Source organism: Ciconia boyciana, chromosome 1 (genome assembly GCF_034638445.1).
Source record: "Ciconia boyciana chromosome 1, ASM3463844v1, whole genome shotgun sequence".
Classification (NCBI taxonomy): Eukaryota; Metazoa; Chordata; class Aves; order Ciconiiformes; family Ciconiidae; genus Ciconia; species Ciconia boyciana.
Window position 1 is genome coordinate 63104874 of NC_132934.1, and position 22216 is coordinate 63127089.

Below are 22216 nucleotides of genomic sequence, written 5' to 3' on the forward strand. Positions count from 1 at the left end.
GAAACAGACATCTGCCAGAGTAATTTGGCTGACTCCAACAGGCCCTCATTTATGGGAATTACAAGGCATGCTGGCATAGAGGTACATAATATGTCCAGAAACTTATGTGATTTCTCCTGGATAGCTTCCATTGGAATCTCCAGTGTGACTGCCATTCTGTGCAGTAACTCTTGAAAACTTTTGTAAGTATCTGGCTGTACTTTTGATTATCAGTCATAGCACAGTCTCATCTGCAGACAAAGGTAATACAGTGTAGAAACTGTATGATTAACAGCCTGCAAATCCTCTTCCTCAGAGTCTGAGACAGATGTTTGAATCATATACAAAGTTCACATGCTTGGGATGAAAAAGACCTGACTGTAATTGATATAACAGAAGCAGGTACAATTTGGCTAGATTGCTGACATAGATAATAGTCAAGAAAAAGTATTGCAAGGATACAATAGTCACTAAATCATAATATCACTCCTAGATCTTGCATAACAATCACAAGCATTGCAATAATGACCTACTGCTGTAATTAAGAGATCACAAATATTGTAAGGTTCTGTACACCACAGTGCTAATACCATATGAATGGCAGGAGTAAACAGTAGAACAGTCAGTATCAAGGACTAGTATGGCAAACAAAAGAGAGAATACCAGGTGGGTCCCTTGTAGGTTTTGAATTTTACTTCACAATAACAGAATGAAAAGAGATCTGATTCCTCGTGCTAGGACCCAGGAGGAGAAACCCAGACCCATGCCTTAGGTATGTGGCTCAACTTACCACATGAAAAGTATACTAGAGCATTTCTGTGTTCTCTGTGGCATCACAGCTTCTTGTAAACACCTCTGACCTTTGTGTTCATTTCAAGAATTACTTACAAAATAGCATCTCTCAAGAATGTTCCTCACATCCAAAGCAGTGTAAAAATACTTTGTGGACTCATAATGCAATGTTATTGCTTCACAAGAAACAAGATTCTTAAAACCTGAGGTTTATACTCTGTCGTAAGAACAAAACATTAGTAGAAACAACTCAGATGAAAATGCAATTATTTTTAAAAGGGAATGGAATGTAAAAAAGAACTAAATAAAAATTAACATTATTGGTAAAAAAAAATAATCAGGTAACAAACAACTAAGTGTTTGGATTTTTACAAAGTGCAGATTTACTGTATGCCTGGTCTGTGAAAAGGAATTGTGGTAGAATTGGATTCATTCATCTTATAGCCCCATGTGAGCAGTATGTCAACTCTCATCATGCAAACAGACTCAGAGGATTCAGCTCTCTAAAAGAATCTGTACTGACACGCATGGACCACAAATACACCTTCAGCAGAATTTATGGATAAGACCCGTGACAACATTGGTAATAACATTCTTTTACCTTACCCAGACTTCTTTCATAAAAAGTTGCAAATAGAAGAACTGCTTCTCCTCTCAAAATGCAAGTCACCGTCAGTCTTATGATCATTGTGTATCAGCAATAGTATTCGCTGCTGTTTAGAGGGCTTGATCCTCTAATGGTTCTATTAGCATTGGTCCAGCACTTTCAAGAGGCAATACTTCCAAATAAATTCTCCTGCCTCAGTGTTAGGCAAAAACAAATTACTCACCTCAGCACTATCAAAACCATATGAACAATAATGGTGAAGAGTAGAAATCACAGGAATTCTAGCAGACTTGTACTGGATAGCCAAGTTCATGACCTCTCACAGATATCATGTACTCAAATGAAGTTCAAAATTGCAGTTGCACCTCCTGCTTTTTCCTGTATTTTTTCTTGGCTGAAATCCTCTCATCTGCCTGCAAAGAAAAGGGGCCCGGTCTTTCTTAGTGTCCTGGTTTCCGCTGGGATAGAGCTAATTTTCTTCCTAGTAGCTGGTATAGTGCTATGTTTTGGATTTTAGTATGAGAATAATGTTGATAACACACTGATGTTTTGGCTGTTGCTAAGTGGTGTTTACACTGGTCAAGGACTTTTTCAGCTTCCCATGCTCTGCCAGGTGCATAAGAAGCTGGGACAGGGCACAGCCAGGATAGTTGATCCAAACTGACCAAAGGGCTATTCCATACCGTATGATGTTATGCCCAGTATAGAAACTGAGGGAGTTGGCCGGGGGGTAGCAATCACTGCTCGGGGACTGGCTGGGTGTCGGTTGGCAGGTGGTGAGCGGTTGTATCATTTTTATTTTATTTTATTTGTCTTTTTCCCTCCCTTGGGTTTTGTTCCTCTATCTCTCTTGTTGTTTTCCTTCTCATTACAATTCATTATTATTATTATTACTATTATTTTGTTCCAATTATTAAACTGTTCTTATCTCAACCCACGAGTTTTCTTACTTTTGCTCTTCTGATTCTCTCCCCCATCCCACCCGGAGGGAGTGAGTGAGCGGCTGCATGGTGCTTAGCTGCTGGCTGGGGCTAAACCACGACACTTAGCCTCTTGATTATGCTTATAAGGAAGTTCCTGCTGTTGGTTGGTTTCAGAAAAATTGACTGTGGCTCATCCACAATAATTTTGTGCACTAGGGACTTCTCTCAGAAATGCAGATTCTTACATCAAAACAGACTAATTCAAACTTTTTTTACAGAATACAAATGTAAGTGCAAAGATGGATATATAAAATACAGTTTGTTTGATGAGGTACAGTTGACTGAAGAGAAACCAAATAGTCTAAAAAGACATACACAAAGGCCAGGCATTCTGGCAGACATAGCAAAGCCTTCTAAGGCAGACTGAGGTTAATAAAGCTCAAAAAAATGACATAAGTATTTCATCTATACTCTCAAGTCCAAAGCTATTCCTTGGGTTATGATACCAATAAGCTTCTCTGCTTACAGATTTACCTTGAATCTAACAGCAGGTAAAAATTTATTTGAATCTGTTGTAATCAATAGGTCGATATTTGTAATTCTGTTATTCAATTTTCGCCTAGTAGTCTACCTTTTATACAGCATGTTCACCATCACCACTGCTTTTTTCTTCATTAAGAAGCTAATATTGCTTGAGGAATCTTCCTCCCTCTTTCCACTTTACTAATTGGGAATCCCTTAATAGAGTTACATATGGACTGTTTTGCAAAAGGTCTTTCAGAATAAGAAACTTAGTTTTTGGGAGGGAGGATTGGTTTCTGGGTTTGTTTGTTTGTTTTTAAACAGTGAAAAGAACAGTTCAATTAATTTTAAGCATAGTGTATTGGCAAATTATTCCCACGAGAACAGACCATTTTATTCAGTAGGAAGAATCCTAAGAAAGGACACAATGACCAATACACCTATCATTATCTTTTGCTAGAAGGAACTATACATGCATTATTCAGTTCTTCTGCTGAGTACAATTCCTTAAGAAATATGTATGTTTCTATGCAGTTCCTCCAAATGAAATTCTGAAATTCCTTTCAAAATAACAAACAGCAGAAAATATTTTAAAGTTTTCCAAACTATGAAATTTATTTGTAACACAACCAAATGCAACATTTCATTCTATAAATACATAGACTATAATTCAAGAGAGGACTAAAATGGCTATTCTGGGTCTTGGGCAGAAATTCAGTAAAAGTCACCTAGTTTGCAGGGATTCATCCCCACCCTTTCCTTGTACATTCTCCTGCCACATAAACAGAAGATGATTTTAACTTCTCCAAATATTTAGAGCTGTGCTCCTGCACAAGTCCAGAGCTGTCCCTTTATAAGCAGCATAGTGCCTCCTTCATGCTAAATCAACTTGTTTATTCTAGGTGACTACCAAGTCAATAGGGACGAACAATGAATCAGTGCTAGGCAAGAGTCTTAATTTCCTACAGTCAATAATGAAGTGTGCTAATTACCTCTGTTATGTCCTGTGAACTGCAGATCAGAAGTTCTGTCCATTAATAGCACAAGGAATCTCCACTTTAGCACCTACTTGTTGGATTAGGGGTGGGAGGTGTTTGGAACTAAAACACTTATGTTAGGTACTTAAGACAGACAGTCTATGCAATGAGGTGCTAAGGTCACTTAAATAAAGTGTCCATCTTGCAAGAGAAAGTTCTAGGCCCTGGGTCCAAAATGAGCAAATATATGGGTAAATATACATGATACAGCTAATACCCAAGAAGGGGTTGGGATTTCAGACACAACTCATAACCTCATTACTTCCTACTGACTGGCTGTAGCCAGCTTCTTGTCAAATGTGCTTGCTAGATTCCATTTGCATTCTAGTTTGAAGCAAAACAACTGGCTAGCCCAAAACCAGTATGGAAAATACAGGATTCCTCTTCAAGGCTTAGGAAGGAACGGCAGTTCCTAAGCAAATAAATCCTTTCTGGAATTTTTTAACCTCCATTTGTATGAGTGCTAAACAAAATGCACAAATCAACAATTAATACCATCAATCTATTCTTTTTACTCTGTCCAAGATCACAAGAAAAAGGATCAGGAAAAAAAAATAAATCTGTGCCTGAGAAATTAAAACAGGTTCACCTAAGTTTCTGACACAATGCACAATGTATGTTGTTAACTCTATTGCAAAAATGGATCTCTTAATAAAATAAATGCCACAAATTCCTTTTTTCTAATACAAAAAATCTAATATATTCAGTTATTTATCAAGGTAAGAAAATGCTTTGTTGTTACTCAAAACTACTCAAATGTTTTAAGTGCCCTGGAAATACATCTCATGCACATAACTCCATCCTTTTACATTCTGTAGGGATAACAAAGACAGCCTGCATTTTCTTCTCTGCTACTAGAGGATCACACAAATGAACAAGTACATTATGAAGAGTTTGGGGTTGGTTTTAAATCAGTCTTCCAAACTCTCAGTATGTGTGGCTCTTGGTTCAAATGACAAATATCTTCTAACTGCACTCAAAAAGGACTGAAATACAGCTGTTTATATAAAATCTACAAGATCCAAACTAAAAACAAACAAACCAACCCCCTCCAAACACACCATCTTTTAAAATCAGAAGTAGTATGCTACTGGGCAAATTAACATTGACCAGGTATTTTTGTGCTATTTTAAGAATCAGTAAAATTATTTGTTAAGGTTGCTTAAATACTCTCTCTTGCATTGCAAAGTTTTTCAATTCTGATAATAGTAAAAGAAAATATTTGGCTTTATATAAAATATACCTGTTTTATTTATTGTTCAATCAATACTAGGCATTAGGCTCAAACACTTGTACGTGGAAATTACCATAGTTACAAGACCAAATAAAACTATTACAATTGTTTCGTAACCCATTCCTAGAAGAATTCAAAATGAGTATATGAGAAATTCCAGGCACATTATCACCTAGATTTTATTTACTCACATATACCACATCAGATTTCAGATGTTAAGAGTTCACATTTCATTGTAACAAGACGCAGTGTAGAAGCAAGAAGAGTTTATCAAAATAATTGTTATTGCTCTGTAAGCAGCACTAGTTATTATTTACTATAAAAATAAAAAGCCAATTTGATAAAAAATGATAAAACATAGAAGCTGGTATATTAAAACATTTTACATTTTTACTAAAATTGAAAGTTTCAAGATGAAAAGGAAAAAATGTGTTAGGATTCCCAAAGGCATTATGAAGAGATATACACAGTGCATTGCAAAGCTGCAGGTGTACAAACGTTATCTACTGCTCTGAACAGGCAGAAAAGTCACCGAATTTATAGACATATGCTATTGATCTATTGATTTCTTCACAGTCTAATTAGGAGGTTCTACTAATTATCACTAGAACCACCTCAGATTTTCAGCAATCCTTAAAAATTAACAGCCAGTTCAAGAAGGATACTGGGGGCAGTACCATAAGTTTACCCTGATCTTATATTCTTCCACAGACATCAGCTTAAAGACACAGTAGACAACTAAACAGACACTGTAGATGGACTTTCCAATTGATCCAGGTCAGTTGTTCTTAGTTTAACTGTGCCTTGTATTAAATGAAAGAGAAGCATTTGAAAGCAAGCCATATATGATACGCTCTACATACCTGTGGGTACTATAGCTTCAGATAAGCAGAAGCTCTTGCCACATACACAATTACTGGGTGGATAGCTTGTTCCCCAACTCTTAATTTATATACCAAAATATAAAGAGAAAGGTTTGCAGCCAATGGCAGCTCCAAAGCACTCCTCCTGTTCTGCCTAAGGCTGAGCTAAATGAAAAGTACCATCACAGAGCATACATGGCTTTTGCTTTATTAATTGAACAAAACTGTACAAATACTGAATGTGAGGGAAGAAGAACTGAATGTGAGGGAATGTGAAATACTGAATGTGAAATACTGAATGTGAGGGAAGAACACAAATTAGCAAAGGGAGGTTGGATGAGAAGTATAAAACCATATACAATTGACTTTCAAATTTGTCTCCTCTGTAGCCAGGCAATTAAAGTCAAAGAAAAGAAACCACTTCAATTGCCCAGAGGCAAGTACAGGCTCTACAGCAAGGAAATTAAAAGAATGAGAAACAATAATTCTATTTGTCAGAGATGCTCTGCCCGGAAAGGATTAAATGCACTTTCCTCATGTGAGGAAAAGTGGGTATACCCAAAATGTCTTAGTCAAAATCTGCTTAGTCCAGCAGGACATATTTTCCCATGAAACTTCTTACTGAGAAGTTACTTTGGCAAGGCAGTCTTCTTTTCCAGGAAGTTTAGTAGTGAACAATGATTAAAAATACCACAGTTACAACAACACTGGTCAGTTCTTCTACATAACATCCTCAGTCTGTGGATTAGTGTTGTATCATTGCCTGTTTTCAGCAGGAATCATTATTATTCTTTCTGTACTTCCCTAAGACTATGCAACACCCCTTGGCAGCACTCATATTTCCTCCTTGGACTTCTTGTAACAAGTATAAAGGCAAAATATATACTTGCTATCTGCGACTCCCATTGATGTGTTGTGGACTTGCCTAGACTATTAAATATCAATCTTACTTTCTCCTTCACACCACATCAGTGGTAGGTACTAGTGAAGACCATCAGAAAATCAGTACAAAAAAGTGAACCACTGTTAGAAATCACTTTTGCTAATAAAAGCTTACATTTTGTTCCTAGTGTATGACAGTACAGAGAAAAAGCAGGAAAAGCAAAATGGAGAGTGAGTGAGGAAAACAAGGGGGAAGCAGTACTCTTTCTGCTTAGTCAGTTTCTTGTTCAATTTCCTAGTGGTTTGCCTTGACTAGCAGGATGTTTGGTTCCCTGCACTAACCTAAAGGTTAAAAAACCCATGGATTTAAGAGATGGGAACCAGCTAAGAGGTACACAGCCACTGAATAGGTGGTTTGTATCACTGACATTAAGATTAGCTAAATTTGAGGTGGCCCCATTTGCTTTCCAGATTAGGTAAAAAAAAAAACCAAACCAAAAACAAAAGTTATGAGGAAATTCCTACATTTCCTTCCACAGGGCAACAGGTAGACTTCAAAGACTTTTTAAATGAAAAACTGAAGTTTACTTTTCTGTCTACTTTCTTAGCAAGCGTATCTGACTACATTATATTTGTATCTGGGAAAGGTCCATTTTCAGAAAGAAAATGCAGACAAATATAATTACTTAGGTATTAATAAAGATTTCTAGATATGAGCTCTGAAAAATGTAACCTGACATAACGGACTTCGAAATATAAATTAATGATTTCAGCTCTAACACTGTAGCAGTCTAAGCTTGTTAAATTTCAAGCTTTTCAACTCTTTAGTGAATCAGTTTTGATCAAAAACTATGACAGATCACACCTTTACAACAGTTCTGCTTACTTATGTAGATTAGTTCCGTTTCTTAAATTGCCTTAACTGGAAGTAAGGCTTTATAAACAACACAAATGGACATCACTTCTTCTGTGAACTTTGTTATACTGATCCATCAAAAGGAACTAATCTGTACTGTTCTAAAAACATACAAAGAAACAAGCTATCCATGCTAAAGAAATGTTTAAGTAGTTCTAAACAACAGATGGGATTAGAAGGATTATAGAAAAGGTTACTTCTTAATATGAGTCATTTTAAAAGAGTGAACTCATCAGCCATTGAAGTAGTTTCCATTCAATCTGTAAAATATATAAAGTGGGCACAGATGGAGAACATATTAATTTACAACTGGAAAGCTTTCTTAAAATTTGAAAACTGCTTAACCTCTATGCAAGCATTAAGTAACTAAGAATGTGTATCTCATCATACATGTTAATTCTCTCTCTCTCTCTTTTCTCTCAAGGTTTTCTATTCTCAGTTTCAAAATCTCTGCAAAAGGTAGAAGATGAAGATATGTTGCTAACCACGTTAAAGCTAGGAAAAACTCTTCGAAACGGAGATAGAACTGCAAACAGAGGAGCTATACCTTTGCTGAAACATTATAAGACTGAAGACAGCAGTGTTTTGGACGAAGAGGATGACAGAAACATGAAGTTTTTGGTGAGTTTTCAGGTTTACATTTTGGCTTAATTTTAAAATGGAAATTCTCTTTATAGTCTTTTAGAAACAAGTACAATAACTTAAAGCAATAACCTGGTGAATATACAAAAATATCAGTTTAACATACTATAGCCAAGAATAAATTTTCAACTGTAAGTATCTAATTCCAAGATTTTGAATGTGTAACTTGGACAGTTGAATAAGAGAAATCTGATTTTTACAGAACTATATGTAGCCAAAACTTGTGGGGGAAAAAGCCTGTATTTATGTTTCATTCAGCATGTCCCTATATGCAGCAACAGGTTTTTAACTTCACCAAATATAAGACTCATTATTTTATCATGTTCTTAACCATAAAAATATTTCAGCCAAAGATGTAACGCAGGTCATTACTTTTAAAATATCATCTTGAAAGACAAAATACTTGCACTGCTAAGTATGAAGTATAAAATATCAAGTACAGAAAGTGAACACAACTGACTTTAAATAAACTGCTACCCTTGTTTTCCCTTAAAACAGGACACAGGTTCCAGACATGATTTCTTAAATCATGTTATGCCAATCAACTTAGGTAGAAAGCAACTACCTTATCTTGCACTGAAGGGAGCCATGGCTTTTCCAGCTGACACTGAAATTCGAAATATTGAATCAATACAGGAAAGAGAGACTGCAGATGAAGAAAATTTAGCTAAATTCCCTATAGGAAGAAGGGATTTTGACAGTAAGTATATTTTCATTTTTACACAAAACTTATATCATTCTGGTAAAGTATAATGCAATGTCTATATAGCAATTTGATAAAGGTTCATTTAGAAACTCCATGTCATGTTTGGGATTTCCCAGGGCTGATGAAATCTTGCATTTCCAGTTTACATCTATTGTGATTTGGTGCACAGGGGAGGAAGCATTTGTTAAATTCATATTTCCAGAGGTCATAAAGAATTATATCTGTTTGATGATTTAACCTTTCAGATTTTTTTTTCCTGTAGTGCTCAGGTGTATGCTGGGAAGAGTCTATCGACCTTGTTGGCAAGTCTGAAACCTAATGGTCTACACCACCTTCTTTGAAGATTAAACGTTTTATTATGAATTTAATGTAATTTGAAGTTACTGTGTTTTAGTGTGGCTATACATATGCATCCAAAAATACTTTCCCATTGCATTGTAGAGGGAAACATAATTCATTACCAAAGAGAACATAGCTGTAATTACTAATGATGTACTGTTATCAAAAAATAAAAGACTCCTGCATAATCTAGACTTCTAAGTATTTGTCTAATATTACACACAAGCTACTTCCACTTATTTGAGTATGAAAGGAAGCAATTAATGAATTTCACCCTTTTCTCACAAAATTTTACAACTTCTGGACCAGTCAATGTACCATGTATGTCAAAACAAGAAGAACCTTATAGTAAAAAAAAGTGAGTTAATTTTGCCTGACCAGCAATTAACTTATTCTTGCTGGCGGTTTTGCTGTGTTTTCTCTTTCCACCAATTTTGCTGTCCAATTCCTTCTGAGGGTTGTTTGAAGTCTTAAGTCTTTTAGCATTTTTTTGCAAAGATGGTTCACTTTCCTTATCACAGATTACTTTGTCATTATTCAAATCCATCTGTTCATTCTTGGAGTTCTTGTTTCTTGGCTGACAATTCAGCTTTCCCATTTCTGCATAACTTCTAGTCTGGTGAACATTTTCAGAAATAGTTCCAAGCATTGGTACATCAAGACATGAATTCATACCTTCTGTCATGTAAGAATATAAAAAAACATATGTGAAGAAATAAAAAGTTACCTGCAATTATTCATCTTTTTTCTATCAGAGAACTGCCATGTGAATTTTTTAATCAAAACTAGTGCTTTATCAGTAAAACAAAACTATGCTGGTCATTGCAGTTACATTTGCTATGCGTTCATAAATGTACTGCCAACTTAAAATGACATTGCTCAAAACCATATAATAGCAACTAACTTCGGGAAGTGGATTTATAACTTTAAGATATTGGAAAAGATGTTTAAAGGGCCTAGAAATTATATATATGATATGTTTTATAGTAGTACAACAAATTTTTCCCTTTTATGAATGGCAAAAATACAAATTTCACTTAGCTTACTTTTGTAAAATAAGAAGAAACATTATGTATGTAAAATGTATTAATTTTTTTACCTCAAGATAGCATCAATACAAATTTTTCAAACAGATTTATATTCTCAAAGCATTAGCATTACAATTTTAATGCAAAGACATTTAACTGCTCATAGCATACACAGAGGATTGAGACATCTTTTTTTTCTTGAAAACATATTTATACTTGAGTTTTACTAAAGCCTTGTTTGATAACATTTGAAATACCAGCTATCACATTTATTTACTCAATCCTACTACAGCTTACCTATGAGATATCCAGCTTTTAAATGTTGCTTTGGTGCAGGATGTATGCAGGTTGGAATTTGGCTACTGCTGAGGAAATGCTGACCTTTTATTTCACTCAACTCATTTTTATATGTACATGCAAACTGAGATTTGATTGAAGATTGCTTCATCTGCAAATAGCAATCCAGTATTAGCTTTAATTATTTACAAAAGTAAAAGACAACACCTGCAGGACTAGTAAAATAATAAGTTTCCCCATTCTTCCATCTGGAAAGCTTTTAGGTCACACAAGATACCAGAAAAATTAGTATGCTCACATAAAAAATATTTATGAAGTATTCATTTAAAAAGTGTAAAAGATTTCAAGAATACTAATAAATTATTCTATTAAAGTCCTAAAATAATTTTAAAACCTTTTTTCGTCTCTTTCAGAAAGTTACGCATTAACTTTTAAAGCTGTCAAAGCCCCCTTTTTTGATAGACTGCAGACTCTACCATTTTGAGTAGCTGTCATAGCTACTACAGTCAATTATCATATTTCTACAGGTCATCATCTCCGAGATGTCAGTAATATAAACTAAGCTTTAATATACTTATACCTAAAACTGGAATATAAAGTATTATTTCAGATCTATCTTTGGCAAATTTCAGATTTCCCATTTACTCACAAAATAAAGGCATTTCCTCATTGAATGCCAATGTCTAACTCCACATTTGTCAAAACATACCCATTGTGCTGGTTTTGGCTGGGATAGAGCTAATTTTCTTCATAGAAGCTAGTATGGGGCTATGTTTTAGATTTGTGCTGAAAACAGCGTTGATAACACAGAGATGTTTTAGTTGTTGCTAAGTAGTGTTTACACTAGCCAAGGACTTTTCAGCTTCCCATGCTCTGCCAGGCGCACAAGAAGTTGGGAGGGGGCACAGCCAGGGTAGTTGATCCAAACTGGCCAAAGGGCTATTCCATACCATATGACGTCATGCTCAGTATATAAAGCTGGGGAAGAAGAAGGAAGAGGTGACATTTGGAGTGATGGCGTTTGTTTTCCCAAGTAAGCGTTATGCGTGATGGAGCCCTGCTTTCCTGGAGATGGCTGAACACCTGCCTGCCCATGGGAAGTAGTGAATGAATTCCTCGTTTTGCTTTGCTTGTGTGCATGGCTTTTGCTTTCCCTATTAAACTGTCTTTATCTCAACCCACGAGTTTTCTCACTTCTACTCTTCTGATTCTCTTCCCCATCCCACTGAGGGGGAGTGAGCGAGCGGCTGTGTGGTGCTTAGTTGCTGGCTGGGCTTAAACCACGACACCCATATAGCGTAAGCTGCCAGAAATCTACAGTATTAAAGAACACTATTGTATCTGGTTCTGCATGCTCATCTCCACCTCCTAGTCTTGGAAACAGTGAACCTAGTCTCATAGCACAGGCAAATCCAAATATTTGGTTCACTACAAGAAATTAAATAAAGTTTTTCAATATATTCAATATATCCATATTTAATGGAATCAATGGTTACAGGTCAAAATTCCTCAGTTTACACTTAAGTCACAGCTTCACATCAGCTTAGAATTTCAGGGTCAAGCTTTCTAATTTCTGGCCCATTTATCACAAATGCCAAAGACTCTGCAAGACAAACTCTGCCCTCACTTCCATTTGAAAGCCTACTGGATTATACAAAAGATGTTGAAAGGTATAGCACAGAGCAGATAATTAAAATATATTAGGATTTTTAGCTAATAATTCTATTACAACAGCACAGGTAAATTCAAATAAATTCGAGCTGAACAGGTGCTACAGTACAAACACCAGGAAAAAGAAAAAGCAAGAAACATTGTAACAAAATAAGTGTTGCTATATATATAGATAACAGAATGATTTGTCAAATAAAAGGTTTACATTCCGATTAAAGGTTTCCGATTAAAACGTTTGCATTATGCAAGTCTACTTTTCTTCTTAACAAAAGCATGTTTAAATCTTACAGTTCAGGTTTGACCCTTATAGATATATTTTTCTTTCAACTCAAAATCTCAGATTTAGACAGAAAGAAAATGTTCCCAGAAGCCTCCTTTCACACAGGCCTTCATCCACAAAATTCAGTCACAACTTATGCCACTTTCATCAGATACTGTTTTCATCCATATAAGCTAACAGACTGTAGCTTTTTATCATTGAGATGCAACTTAAGTATCTCTTCATGATACTGCAGTTGGCCAGGTGAACACACCTACAGTCTTTTTGGAAAAAATATCCCATTTATTTACAGAAATGTAGTTTTTCTTTCTGACTTAATATGTCTGTACATATATAGTTTTACTGTAAACTCAGTATTCCCTTCAGGACTTAAGACGACCCAGTTTTCCTAGTTGCCCATCACTCTCAAACTTCAATTTCTCTATGCCAGATAACAGCCTGAGAAAGAAAGACAGATTTAACAGGGAGAACTAGCTAGCCTGACTCTCAACAATTCTAATCTTTTTTAAATGTTAATCTACTCTGTACTTAAAACATTTACCATAAGGTAAGACTATATACATAGACATTTACAACGTTTTGTGTGCTTCAAGTTTATGCCTTAGCTCACCGAGTCATTAAGTGTATGTCATTAAGTTTATACTCTTTTCAGAAAGTGTTTTGAAGGGTAGAGAAGCTATACCCAGAATAAGGTTAAGAATTTGAAAGAATTAAAAATGCAACTCCAATCTAGTTTAAACTTAATCAACATCCTATTGTACAGTTACAATATTTAGAATATAAGGGGCTTACATTTTCTTTAAGCTTAAGGTTACTGTAATATTAATGAAAAATATTTTCCTGTATTTGCTGTTTCTTAAACACTTAATCTTAATTCTTTAAAATTCCCTCAATTCTTAATGATTGTTCAGCAAATGACACACATCAAAAATTATGCAACAATAACTTGCACAGAGTTCTATCACATATTCATATTGCAAGAGGCAAATAAGCTACAATTTGTGCTGAGCTGATGAAGATATAATAAACACAGCATGAAGAACATCAAACTGGAGCAAGAAAGCCCGATAGTTACCATTCTATAATCAACAATAAATCCAGATATTTTTTGGGACATCAGGATTTTTTTTTTATCACCCCCATCTGACACTTCATTAATTCAGTTTGCAGGGATTAGAATATGCGGAGTCAAAGGACAGAAGTCAAGTTCAAATACCAAAAAACCTGCAGCACAAACCCATCTGTCTCTTTCAACTTCACTGAAGCTTGAAATATGCCTCAAAACTTCACTGTGTATTGCATCACATACCATTTAGTCATTTGCAATCAGTGTACAAAGCTCTACCAAATATGACTGTTTCAGCTGATGCTAGTACTAATCTAGAGGGTATACATAAATCAAGAGTGCAAGACTAAATTTCCTGAAGCAAACTTCCCAACTAGTCTAGGAATGTATATTCACTACTAAAATCAACTGTATTACACTGAGTGAGGTAGCAATAAGTAAATTTTAATAGCCTGAAGGCAGAACAAAAGAGCACAAGTCTAGTGCTGAATTAAAAAGTAGCGCTCCACTGGAACGGTTTTGAAGAAAAAAGAGCAACTTAAAACTTGATTGAAGCACACATAATAAAGCCTGTCAACAACTTGAAATAACCCTTAGAAATTAGAGTTCTTTTACATTAAATTCCCTGAAATCCACTGCTTTGAGGGCACCATCCCAATGACCCACAGCTCTGGGAGAGCAAAAAGATGTCGGGAGCTCAATTTGCTAATCAAGTAGTTGCACACAGATGGCGTGCAATGAGTTCAGACTTACTATCCCCTCTCCTCTTCACAAGCAAGTGAGATGTTGCTGTTATCCCTATACAAAGAAAGAAATTCTGCTGCATTTCAGAAAAAGGGGTTTGCTGATACCGCTGTTCAGCTGGAAGAAAGTATGATAGAATTTAAGACAGTGTTTCAGCACACGTAGGTCAATTAGTAGTCCTAATGAGTAGGTAAAGCAGGACATTCTCCCACCTTGACTTCTATATCTAGAGAAGTTTCAGTTGTTCGAGATGCCAATATAAAACATTCACTTTTATATGAAATATCAATGGTGCATGCTCTATTTATTTCTAAAAGTTAGTTGATAATCTATTCCAGATCTCCTTCCAGCATCTGCATACAGATAGTACTGCCAATATTTAGTCAGTAAGAATGTTGAGATTTGGTTTTTATACACTGGAATGGCATAACAGAATTTGAAAACCTACATCAGTAACAACAAACACATGTTTTTATTTTCTAGCCAAACAATTAGAGTACTATTTGGAAAAGAGATAAAAAGAGAAAATGTCTTTTCTCCACCCTTTCCCGTGTCATTTTAGAAAAAAATATTAAAGGTAAGTTGAAAGAGAAAGTTGAAAAAGGGAAGGGAGTGAAAAGGGAAGAGTAACAAAACAATAAACGGTAAGTATCGTTGCCAAACCAAGGCATCGTGTTATTCAAACATGAAAAGTGTCCTGAATAGCTCAGGTGATAGCAAGCTTTTATTGTACTGAAACTATGAAATTTTTTTAGCATGACATCGTACCAGCCTTTTGCTATCCCAAATTAACCTACTAGTGTTTGGAGAACATTTAGCCTCAAATCACCTCATTATTGGATTTTGAAAGTACTCAAAACTCACAGCTATGGATCCTAGGAAAGTAGTTTAGCAGTCTTGTAGAAACAAAAATGGTATTTTCTACACAAGTGTGGTTTATCAACTGACACTAATAATGAAGTCTTTCTTCAGATTTTGTGCTGAACATAACCTTTTCCTCCCCTCCGCCTCTCTCCTCCAGATACTCATTTTTAGCATACTCCATACACATTGAAACTACTAATCAGCTTAGTGTTCTCCATAATTCTATTCCACTTAGAAATAAATATCTCTTGCTACAACAGACGAGACTACTACCTGAAGAAGATTGTTTCCTCTATTACTATGAATTTTCTGCTTCCAATTATAGTGGACATACAGAAAACTCTTGATAACTTCCTGTTGATAGTTTTCCAAGTCACAGTTTATTTGTACTGGAATCACAAATAGGCAAAACAATTCTCTCAAGTAACAGCATTTAGAGAACTAAGCAATGAAAAATAACAGCAGTGCATGAAGCTAGATATTAAGTCATTTTATATAGGCATGAAGAAGTCACATGAGAAAGGCAGACTGGGATTTTTTGCTTTGTGGAGCTTTTTCCTTGGAAGGATTTCTATACACAGTAAAATTACAATGAACTTCAACCATGCCAAGATTTGTTAGAGTTCTTAAGCCACAAATTCTTTTTAAAACTAAAACTACAGTTATGTTCCCAACTGGAGGGAAATAGTGCCTCATATACAAAAGGTTGTCTCCAGTTACATTAAATAAAAAACATGCCAAACTACTGAAATTCCTTGCAGCTGTTTCAGGGTAAATGTGTTAACAATGCAGCAGGATTTCTAACACAATGTATCAAAAGGCCAAAACAATCCTAAGTTTACAAAAAAAGATCTGTTACTCTCTCATATATCGCATGCTCACAGACTAATAGCTTTTGTTCCTTTCTTCTTAACTCCTGAAGTTCTCAGTTTCACCCAATCCCATTAGTCCAGGAACAATATTTTACCTACAACTTGAAAGTCTAATTAATCTTTTCTGGTGCAGAAAAAAGATGAAAATCTTATTATGCAACATTTTTGTTGTCTTAAGTTGCTCTTTAACCTAAACAAAGCGGGTGATTGTAACAGTCCTTCCATTCCTCTCTCACCAATAAGCAGGACTTACATAACTCAATTGAAATCAACAAAATAAGTAGTCAAACAATAGGGTATCTACCCATTTCAGATAAATGGACGTATGATTCAAAGAAGCAGACATAAGGTTGGATGAACCCTTTTTAGATAAAATACCTCTCTCCTGTCCAATTAAACTTTCTATAAAGTATTTTTCTATAAAGTATGTATAAAGTATTTTTTATAAAGCAGAAAGGAGTGGTAAGGACAACTGACAACAAGAGACATAACTCAGTAGATATTCTACAGACCTTTCTGAATTAAAGACTACTTCCACAAATTACCATTCACCAGAAGACACTTCTCTTAAACAATAGATCACAAACTTGAAACTCTATACTGTCTCTCTAAGGAAGACTGAGTTTCTTCTTCTTATTCTTACCTGCTTCTGCTGGAGGGAATGGAAAAAAATGCAACATGCTAGTTCCACAGACTTCTTTCTCCTCAAGGGATAAGAGCGACAGCTTTGCCTCCCAACAAATGCTGTTACAGTTAGGTGATCTTTCTGCATCTCTTCCAGTATTTAATAAGGATTGAAAGACAAAAATATTTCTTTGACTTTCACTGTTGCCAGGAATTTGTTTTGGCACAAGGGAAATACCCACAGATTTATTTTATTTTTAAACACCGATGCCAGTTCATAGCTACCTGTTTACTTTATCCACTCTCCATATTTTTAGATGCTAAACATATATGCATGATGTTGTGCCTTAGGTCTAGATATTATCAATCTGCACTCCTCCACATAATTCTGCAGAAGTTGAGAGATCTGTTCATCTTAAGGAAGGAGAGGGCATCATGATTCCCCCCCTTCTTTTTTTTTTTTTTAATTTAGAGAAGTGTTTCTCCTTTCAATTCCTAGATTTTCCTAAATTCCTTTATTCAATACATACATCTTGATGGGACTCAGCATACAACCATACTAATCATCACTACTGTGTTTTTCTTCCCCCTCAAATATAATGGAAAATGAGACTTTTATGGGACAAGTTCTAATTAGAGATCATGAATATGTACTCTAGACTAACCATCCAACTAACCACCTATCAGAGGTAGCATGGAAAAATGATCCTTAGGACAATTTTATGGAACTAAAGCTACCATCACACATACTGCATAAGAAACTTCTCAGAAGAATCATTGACATTGAGAAGAAACATCATGTTGCTATTGTCTTATTCAAAAAACATATGTATTTTGTCTCTTCTGAGTCAATTGTTAAAATGAGTGTATTATGCATAACAAAATTCACAACTGTGAATTTTAAAAGCAGCCTGCACACATTTCAAGATGGTTGTAATGAAATAATAATGAATACTGATATTCAAAGTAAGAAGGTGATAAATATTACTACAGCACTTGAGATCTATGGTCATGGACAAGGAATTCATTGTGCTATGTGCTGCACAGTAAAGGCAGAACAAAATTTATTTCTACCAAGAGACATTACAATCCAAGACAAGAAATATATGGATTCATAGAGAAAGGAACTGAAACTAGTCGTTGTAATGGGCATCCATCTCAACACAAAGCACTGCTAAGTTTTGGGGAGAGGTTGATTTAAAGGCACTGAAAAAGGTTTTAAAAGGAGGCTAATGAGTTCTGCAGATACCTATAGGAAATCTCTTCAGCCATAAGAAAGTATAAAACAGACAGCTGAAAAAGCTAGTCTGAAAATTAACAAACCAACAATGAAGATTGGTATTGCAGGCTGAATGTAAGCAAGGACAGATATCTCTAAGCAGCAAATCAGAAACAATCAATGGGGTGGGGTGGGTGAAAACAAGTAGCTTGTACCTACTACAACTTAAAGGAACAGATTGAGATGCAAACAGAAAATGGCACCTAGTGTCTCATCACTTTGATAACTTTTTGTACAGCAATCTCAGTGAAGAAAGGCCAAAGCTGCAACTGTCAAGTTCAAGAAAAATACATGGCAGCACATCAAAAAGCAAAATGAATCTTTAATAAATTATAGTTGAGTGGACATATGGATAGAGAAGAATATATTCCAGAGGTGTTACGGAGTGAAAAAGTAACAGGTAGGATACTGTCCTCAATGTTAAATATACCAGGAAAGATAGACGTACCAACTCAAGATCAACAGCTGGGTATTCACAGGATGGTACAGAAGTAACAAAAGATGTCAGTTTTGACAGAAGGGACGCTTAGGTCAGATGTAGATCTGTGAACTGTTCATATATAGACGATAGCTGAACTTCTGTTTGTAGATGTATTCATCCACAAAGAAGGTACTGAAAAAGAAAAGAGAAAGACAGGGCCCTATAAAGTTTTCATAGAAAAAGGAAGAAAAGGAAGGAGAAGAAATATGCAAAAGAAACTCTGTATAAATTGTTAGAAAGGTAGAAAGAAAACCAGAAAGAGACAAAATGAAAGATGAACATTTCAAGAAAGAAAATAGGATTTTATGTGAGAGGATGGAGATCAAAGATGAATGGCAGAGAACTATCTGAGTTTCAGTTAGAAAAGTCATTAGCTGTTTCGCAACAGCAATTTTAGTTCACTGGAAGGAGAAGCAAGACTAGAGTGAACATAGGAATACCAGAAGAATAATTCCAGACTTCACAGGAACATAGTGAAGTTTAGATGGCAATGTTTGGCTGATACACGGAAAAGAGAATTGCAAACATAATGTGAAACACTTAGAATTCTTATCTTGAGTAAGAGGACTCTGTGCTGATACATAATTGAGGAACATTTACACTCTGAACTGCTTGATTTTTATTTTCACTTTTTTAAATGGAAAAACATCTTGAGATATTCGGCCTCAGTTCCATGCTGTACTTTGTCTCTCTGGTACAATAGGATATACTGGAAGAAAGCCACAAAGACTGATTGTGATTACTAGAGGCAGTTTAGCAGCCTCAATGTTGCTCTAAGATATGAGTTGTATAGCTCCAAGCAGCCATTCAATTTAACATGTTAATTACATGTTATCATCCACATTGTTAAAGTAGGGGAAGAGAGTCCACCATTGCAGATATAATCTACAAAAGATAACACTATAAGCAAGCTTTACAGTCTTCTAAGATGCCAAAGAAAGTTTGGAAGTATGAACCACAGACTTTAGACCTGTTGCTTGTTCTCTTTGAATTTGGGTTTTCATAAGAGAAAAGGTCATTTATATTTCAAAATAATCATCCTCAACTATACTAGGCACCTGGTGAGCATCAAAATCAGTTCTAGAAGTTGATTGAAAGATCTCAAAAATTATTGGCTAAAAGCATTAGATGTTTCATTCTGTTTTGCTACAGGTACATTCTATTTCATCAATCATGGTGAAATAAAACTAGGACAAGAATCCTACAGAAAAAGTCAGATTCTTGTATTGTATTAACAAGGATCATTGGAGTCACAGAACCTTTACTAGAGTCAGGCACTACAAAAGCAGCATAGGAGACTGTCATGATGAACCTTTGCATGCAATTCCTGCTCCTGAAGTAGAATTCATTCAATTATTCAGAGACCTTTGAAAGAACTACTATTTGCACAGAAATTATGGTAGCTAATCTGGTATTTTTCACTAGCAAAAGAGTATATCCAAAAAACCCGCCATAGTTTCATAATAAGAATCAGCCTGAAGACACATATTTTTGATACTTTGTGTCAAAAACCTTGTAAGTTTCCAGAAAAGGTCTCAAATGTGACAGGTAATTACTTTTAGATAATAATTTTTATACTTTGATACTGAACACAGCTGTTCATGAATCCAAATACAAAACCTCCATTTAGATAAGAAAACTATGTATTTCAATGTATTATGCAAACAGCATATCACATTTTTGCTATTTGATGAGTAAAGCTGCAATTTAAATATGCTGCTTACTGTGAAATTAATATAATGAAGATCCTTTATCATCTTCAATCTTTCATAATCTGCCTATGAGTTTTAAGCTAAATTTCACCATAATTAGTGCACGTATCCAAAACACCTATCATCCACCCCACCCCCATTCCAAAAAAGCACTCGGAATGAAGTTGGAGTATATTTAAAACACATGCTGGAAAAATTAACAGTGCTTCTCATTTTACTTCCTTTTAATGACTTTCTACTTCTCAAACATGTAATATGTTAAAATTCCCCTTATGTCTAGTGGCAGAAAGATATCTTCCATTGTGCTGTTCTAGAACTAATTCTGATGGCTTAAAACACCTCTGTTTCCTTCCTTATATACTAATTACATTTGTGTTTTTACCTGTTGTCAGGACTAAGTTTGTAAAAAATATTAAGTCACTACTTTTATTTAGCTCTCTGTTGAAATGCTGTGGAAGATACAAGCTCTGTCTCTTTCCATAGTCCCAACATTCAAGTTCGACAATCCTGAGGGAAAAAAGACCATGTAAAATGCAGTACACTGGAAGACTGCAATTTTCAGAAACGTTGAAGTTGTACTTGTGAACGGTGCTACTCACACCACCAACATACTCTTCTAATGTTCCATTTCATCTACAAAATAGCAAACATTAGCATATTTTATTGTTCACAAAGCAATGTTATGGAAATATCCTCAGAACGTCACAAATAAAAAGCATCCCAAAAAATGCAACAAAAAAGTCATTATTACACTTTTAGAATGCCTATATTATCAAAACTGAAATCAGGTGCCTGTGTTCAGTTTTATCTCGTTTTTCACATAGCTTCAGCTTTATTTCTATAGTCCTGAAATACACAGATGGTTAAATGAAGAGATATAGATTAACTCAGTACATCTCCATTAAGAGATCTTCATTAAGAAGTACTTTTAAGTTTAAAGTCTTTCTCTTCTGGAGTTTTAGATATTTCCATTCATATTACAACACTGCTTGAGTTGGGCCAATTACCACAAGTTAATCACAATTACATTTCTCTAGCTATGGGATACATTTCAGCCAAGTATTTGATAATTTTAACACTGTTATTTTCATTTTAGTATAATTATTTCAGTGCATCTATAGTCGCATAGCAATTCCTACACAGTACCTTAATTTTTTTTTCATCCATAGATTTCTGAATACGTTGTCTAAGAGGTTTTGGAGAAGATCCATTGGATTGTGCTGGAGATCTATATTAAAAAGAGATAAGAAGTATTTAGAACATGTAAAAGCAATTAGTTAAGAAAAATGTTACCATACCAAGTTCCTCAGAGACAGGAAGGCAAGTATCTTCACTCTCCAAGCCTTACTTTGTTTTCTCCCTTCCTAAGTAACCACATGTACTCTGACAACTGAAGACACCATAATGAAACCAAACCTACAGTTCCAATTTCTGGTATCATTTTGCAGAATGTTTATAATATTATAATTCTGCAGCCACAGTGTTATTTGTAATGCTGGTGATGAGTTACCAAGTCACCATTCTACTTACACCCCCTTGAATAGCATCTGGTTGACATCCAGAATAATTTTCCTCATATTTACAGACTTTTCAATAGAAGTACTCTCACAAACAAAATGCCTCCACCCTCCTATATTTCCGTATGTGAACAGTTATGTACATTAATCAAAAACTTTGATGCATATAATGCAAAAAATTATTGATGCTTATAAAAGGGGACTTTTTGGTCTTGAAATGAGAACTAATCTGTGCATCTGTAAATAATTACTTCTCCATTTATGCTTATGGGAGGCCAGTGTGCATATGAGGACAGTTTTTTAAAAAATAACTCATTCTTTATTTTATTTATTTAGCTC

General features: G+C 35.1%; 2 protein-coding genes across 10 annotated transcripts in view; one reads left to right on the plus strand and one right to left on the minus strand.

Annotated features, from left to right (window-relative positions):
• Positions 1–4464: 4464 nt before the first annotated feature.
• Positions 4465–22216, minus strand: part of PARPBP (PARP1 binding protein) — a 58958-nt gene continuing 41206 nt past the window's right edge. For 8 of the 9 annotated variants that reach the window (XM_072871497.1, XM_072871493.1, XM_072871485.1 and 5 more), the window contains 3 exons: positions 21507–21588; positions 10768–10918; positions 4465–10120 (listed from right to left, as the gene is read on the minus strand). In XM_072871497.1, coding sequence (XP_072727598.1) covers positions 9786–10120; positions 10768–10918; positions 21507–21588 — 568 coding nt within the window. In that variant the 3' untranslated portion in view covers positions 4465–9785. Of the gene's footprint in view, positions 10121–10767; positions 10919–20910; positions 20994–21506; positions 21589–22216 lie in introns of those variants that run through there. The other variant, XM_072871533.1, reaches the window with a different exon arrangement.
• Positions 8128–9415, plus strand: PMCH (pro-melanin concentrating hormone). Its single transcript, XM_072869107.1, has 3 exons — positions 8128–8376; positions 8896–9097; positions 9366–9415. The coding sequence occupies exons 1-3, from the start codon at positions 8128–8130 to the stop codon at positions 9413–9415; spliced, it is 501 nt and encodes a 166-aa protein (XP_072725208.1).

What these genes read in the sequence shown, in the direction of transcription:
- PMCH (XM_072869107.1), top strand. Translation starts at nt 8,128, where the DNA reads ATGTGTATCTCATCATACATGTTAATTCTCTCTCTCTCTCTTTTCTCT. An exon ending in ACAGAAACATGAAGTTTTTG is followed by an intron (nt 8,377 to 8,895) that starts GTGAGTTTTCAG and finishes CCCTTAAAACAG; the next exon opens with GACACAGGTTCCAGACATGA. An exon ending in AGGAAGAAGGGATTTTGACA is followed by an intron (nt 9,098 to 9,365) that starts GTAAGTATATTT and finishes TTTTTCCTGTAG; the next exon opens with TGCTCAGGTGTATGCTGGGA.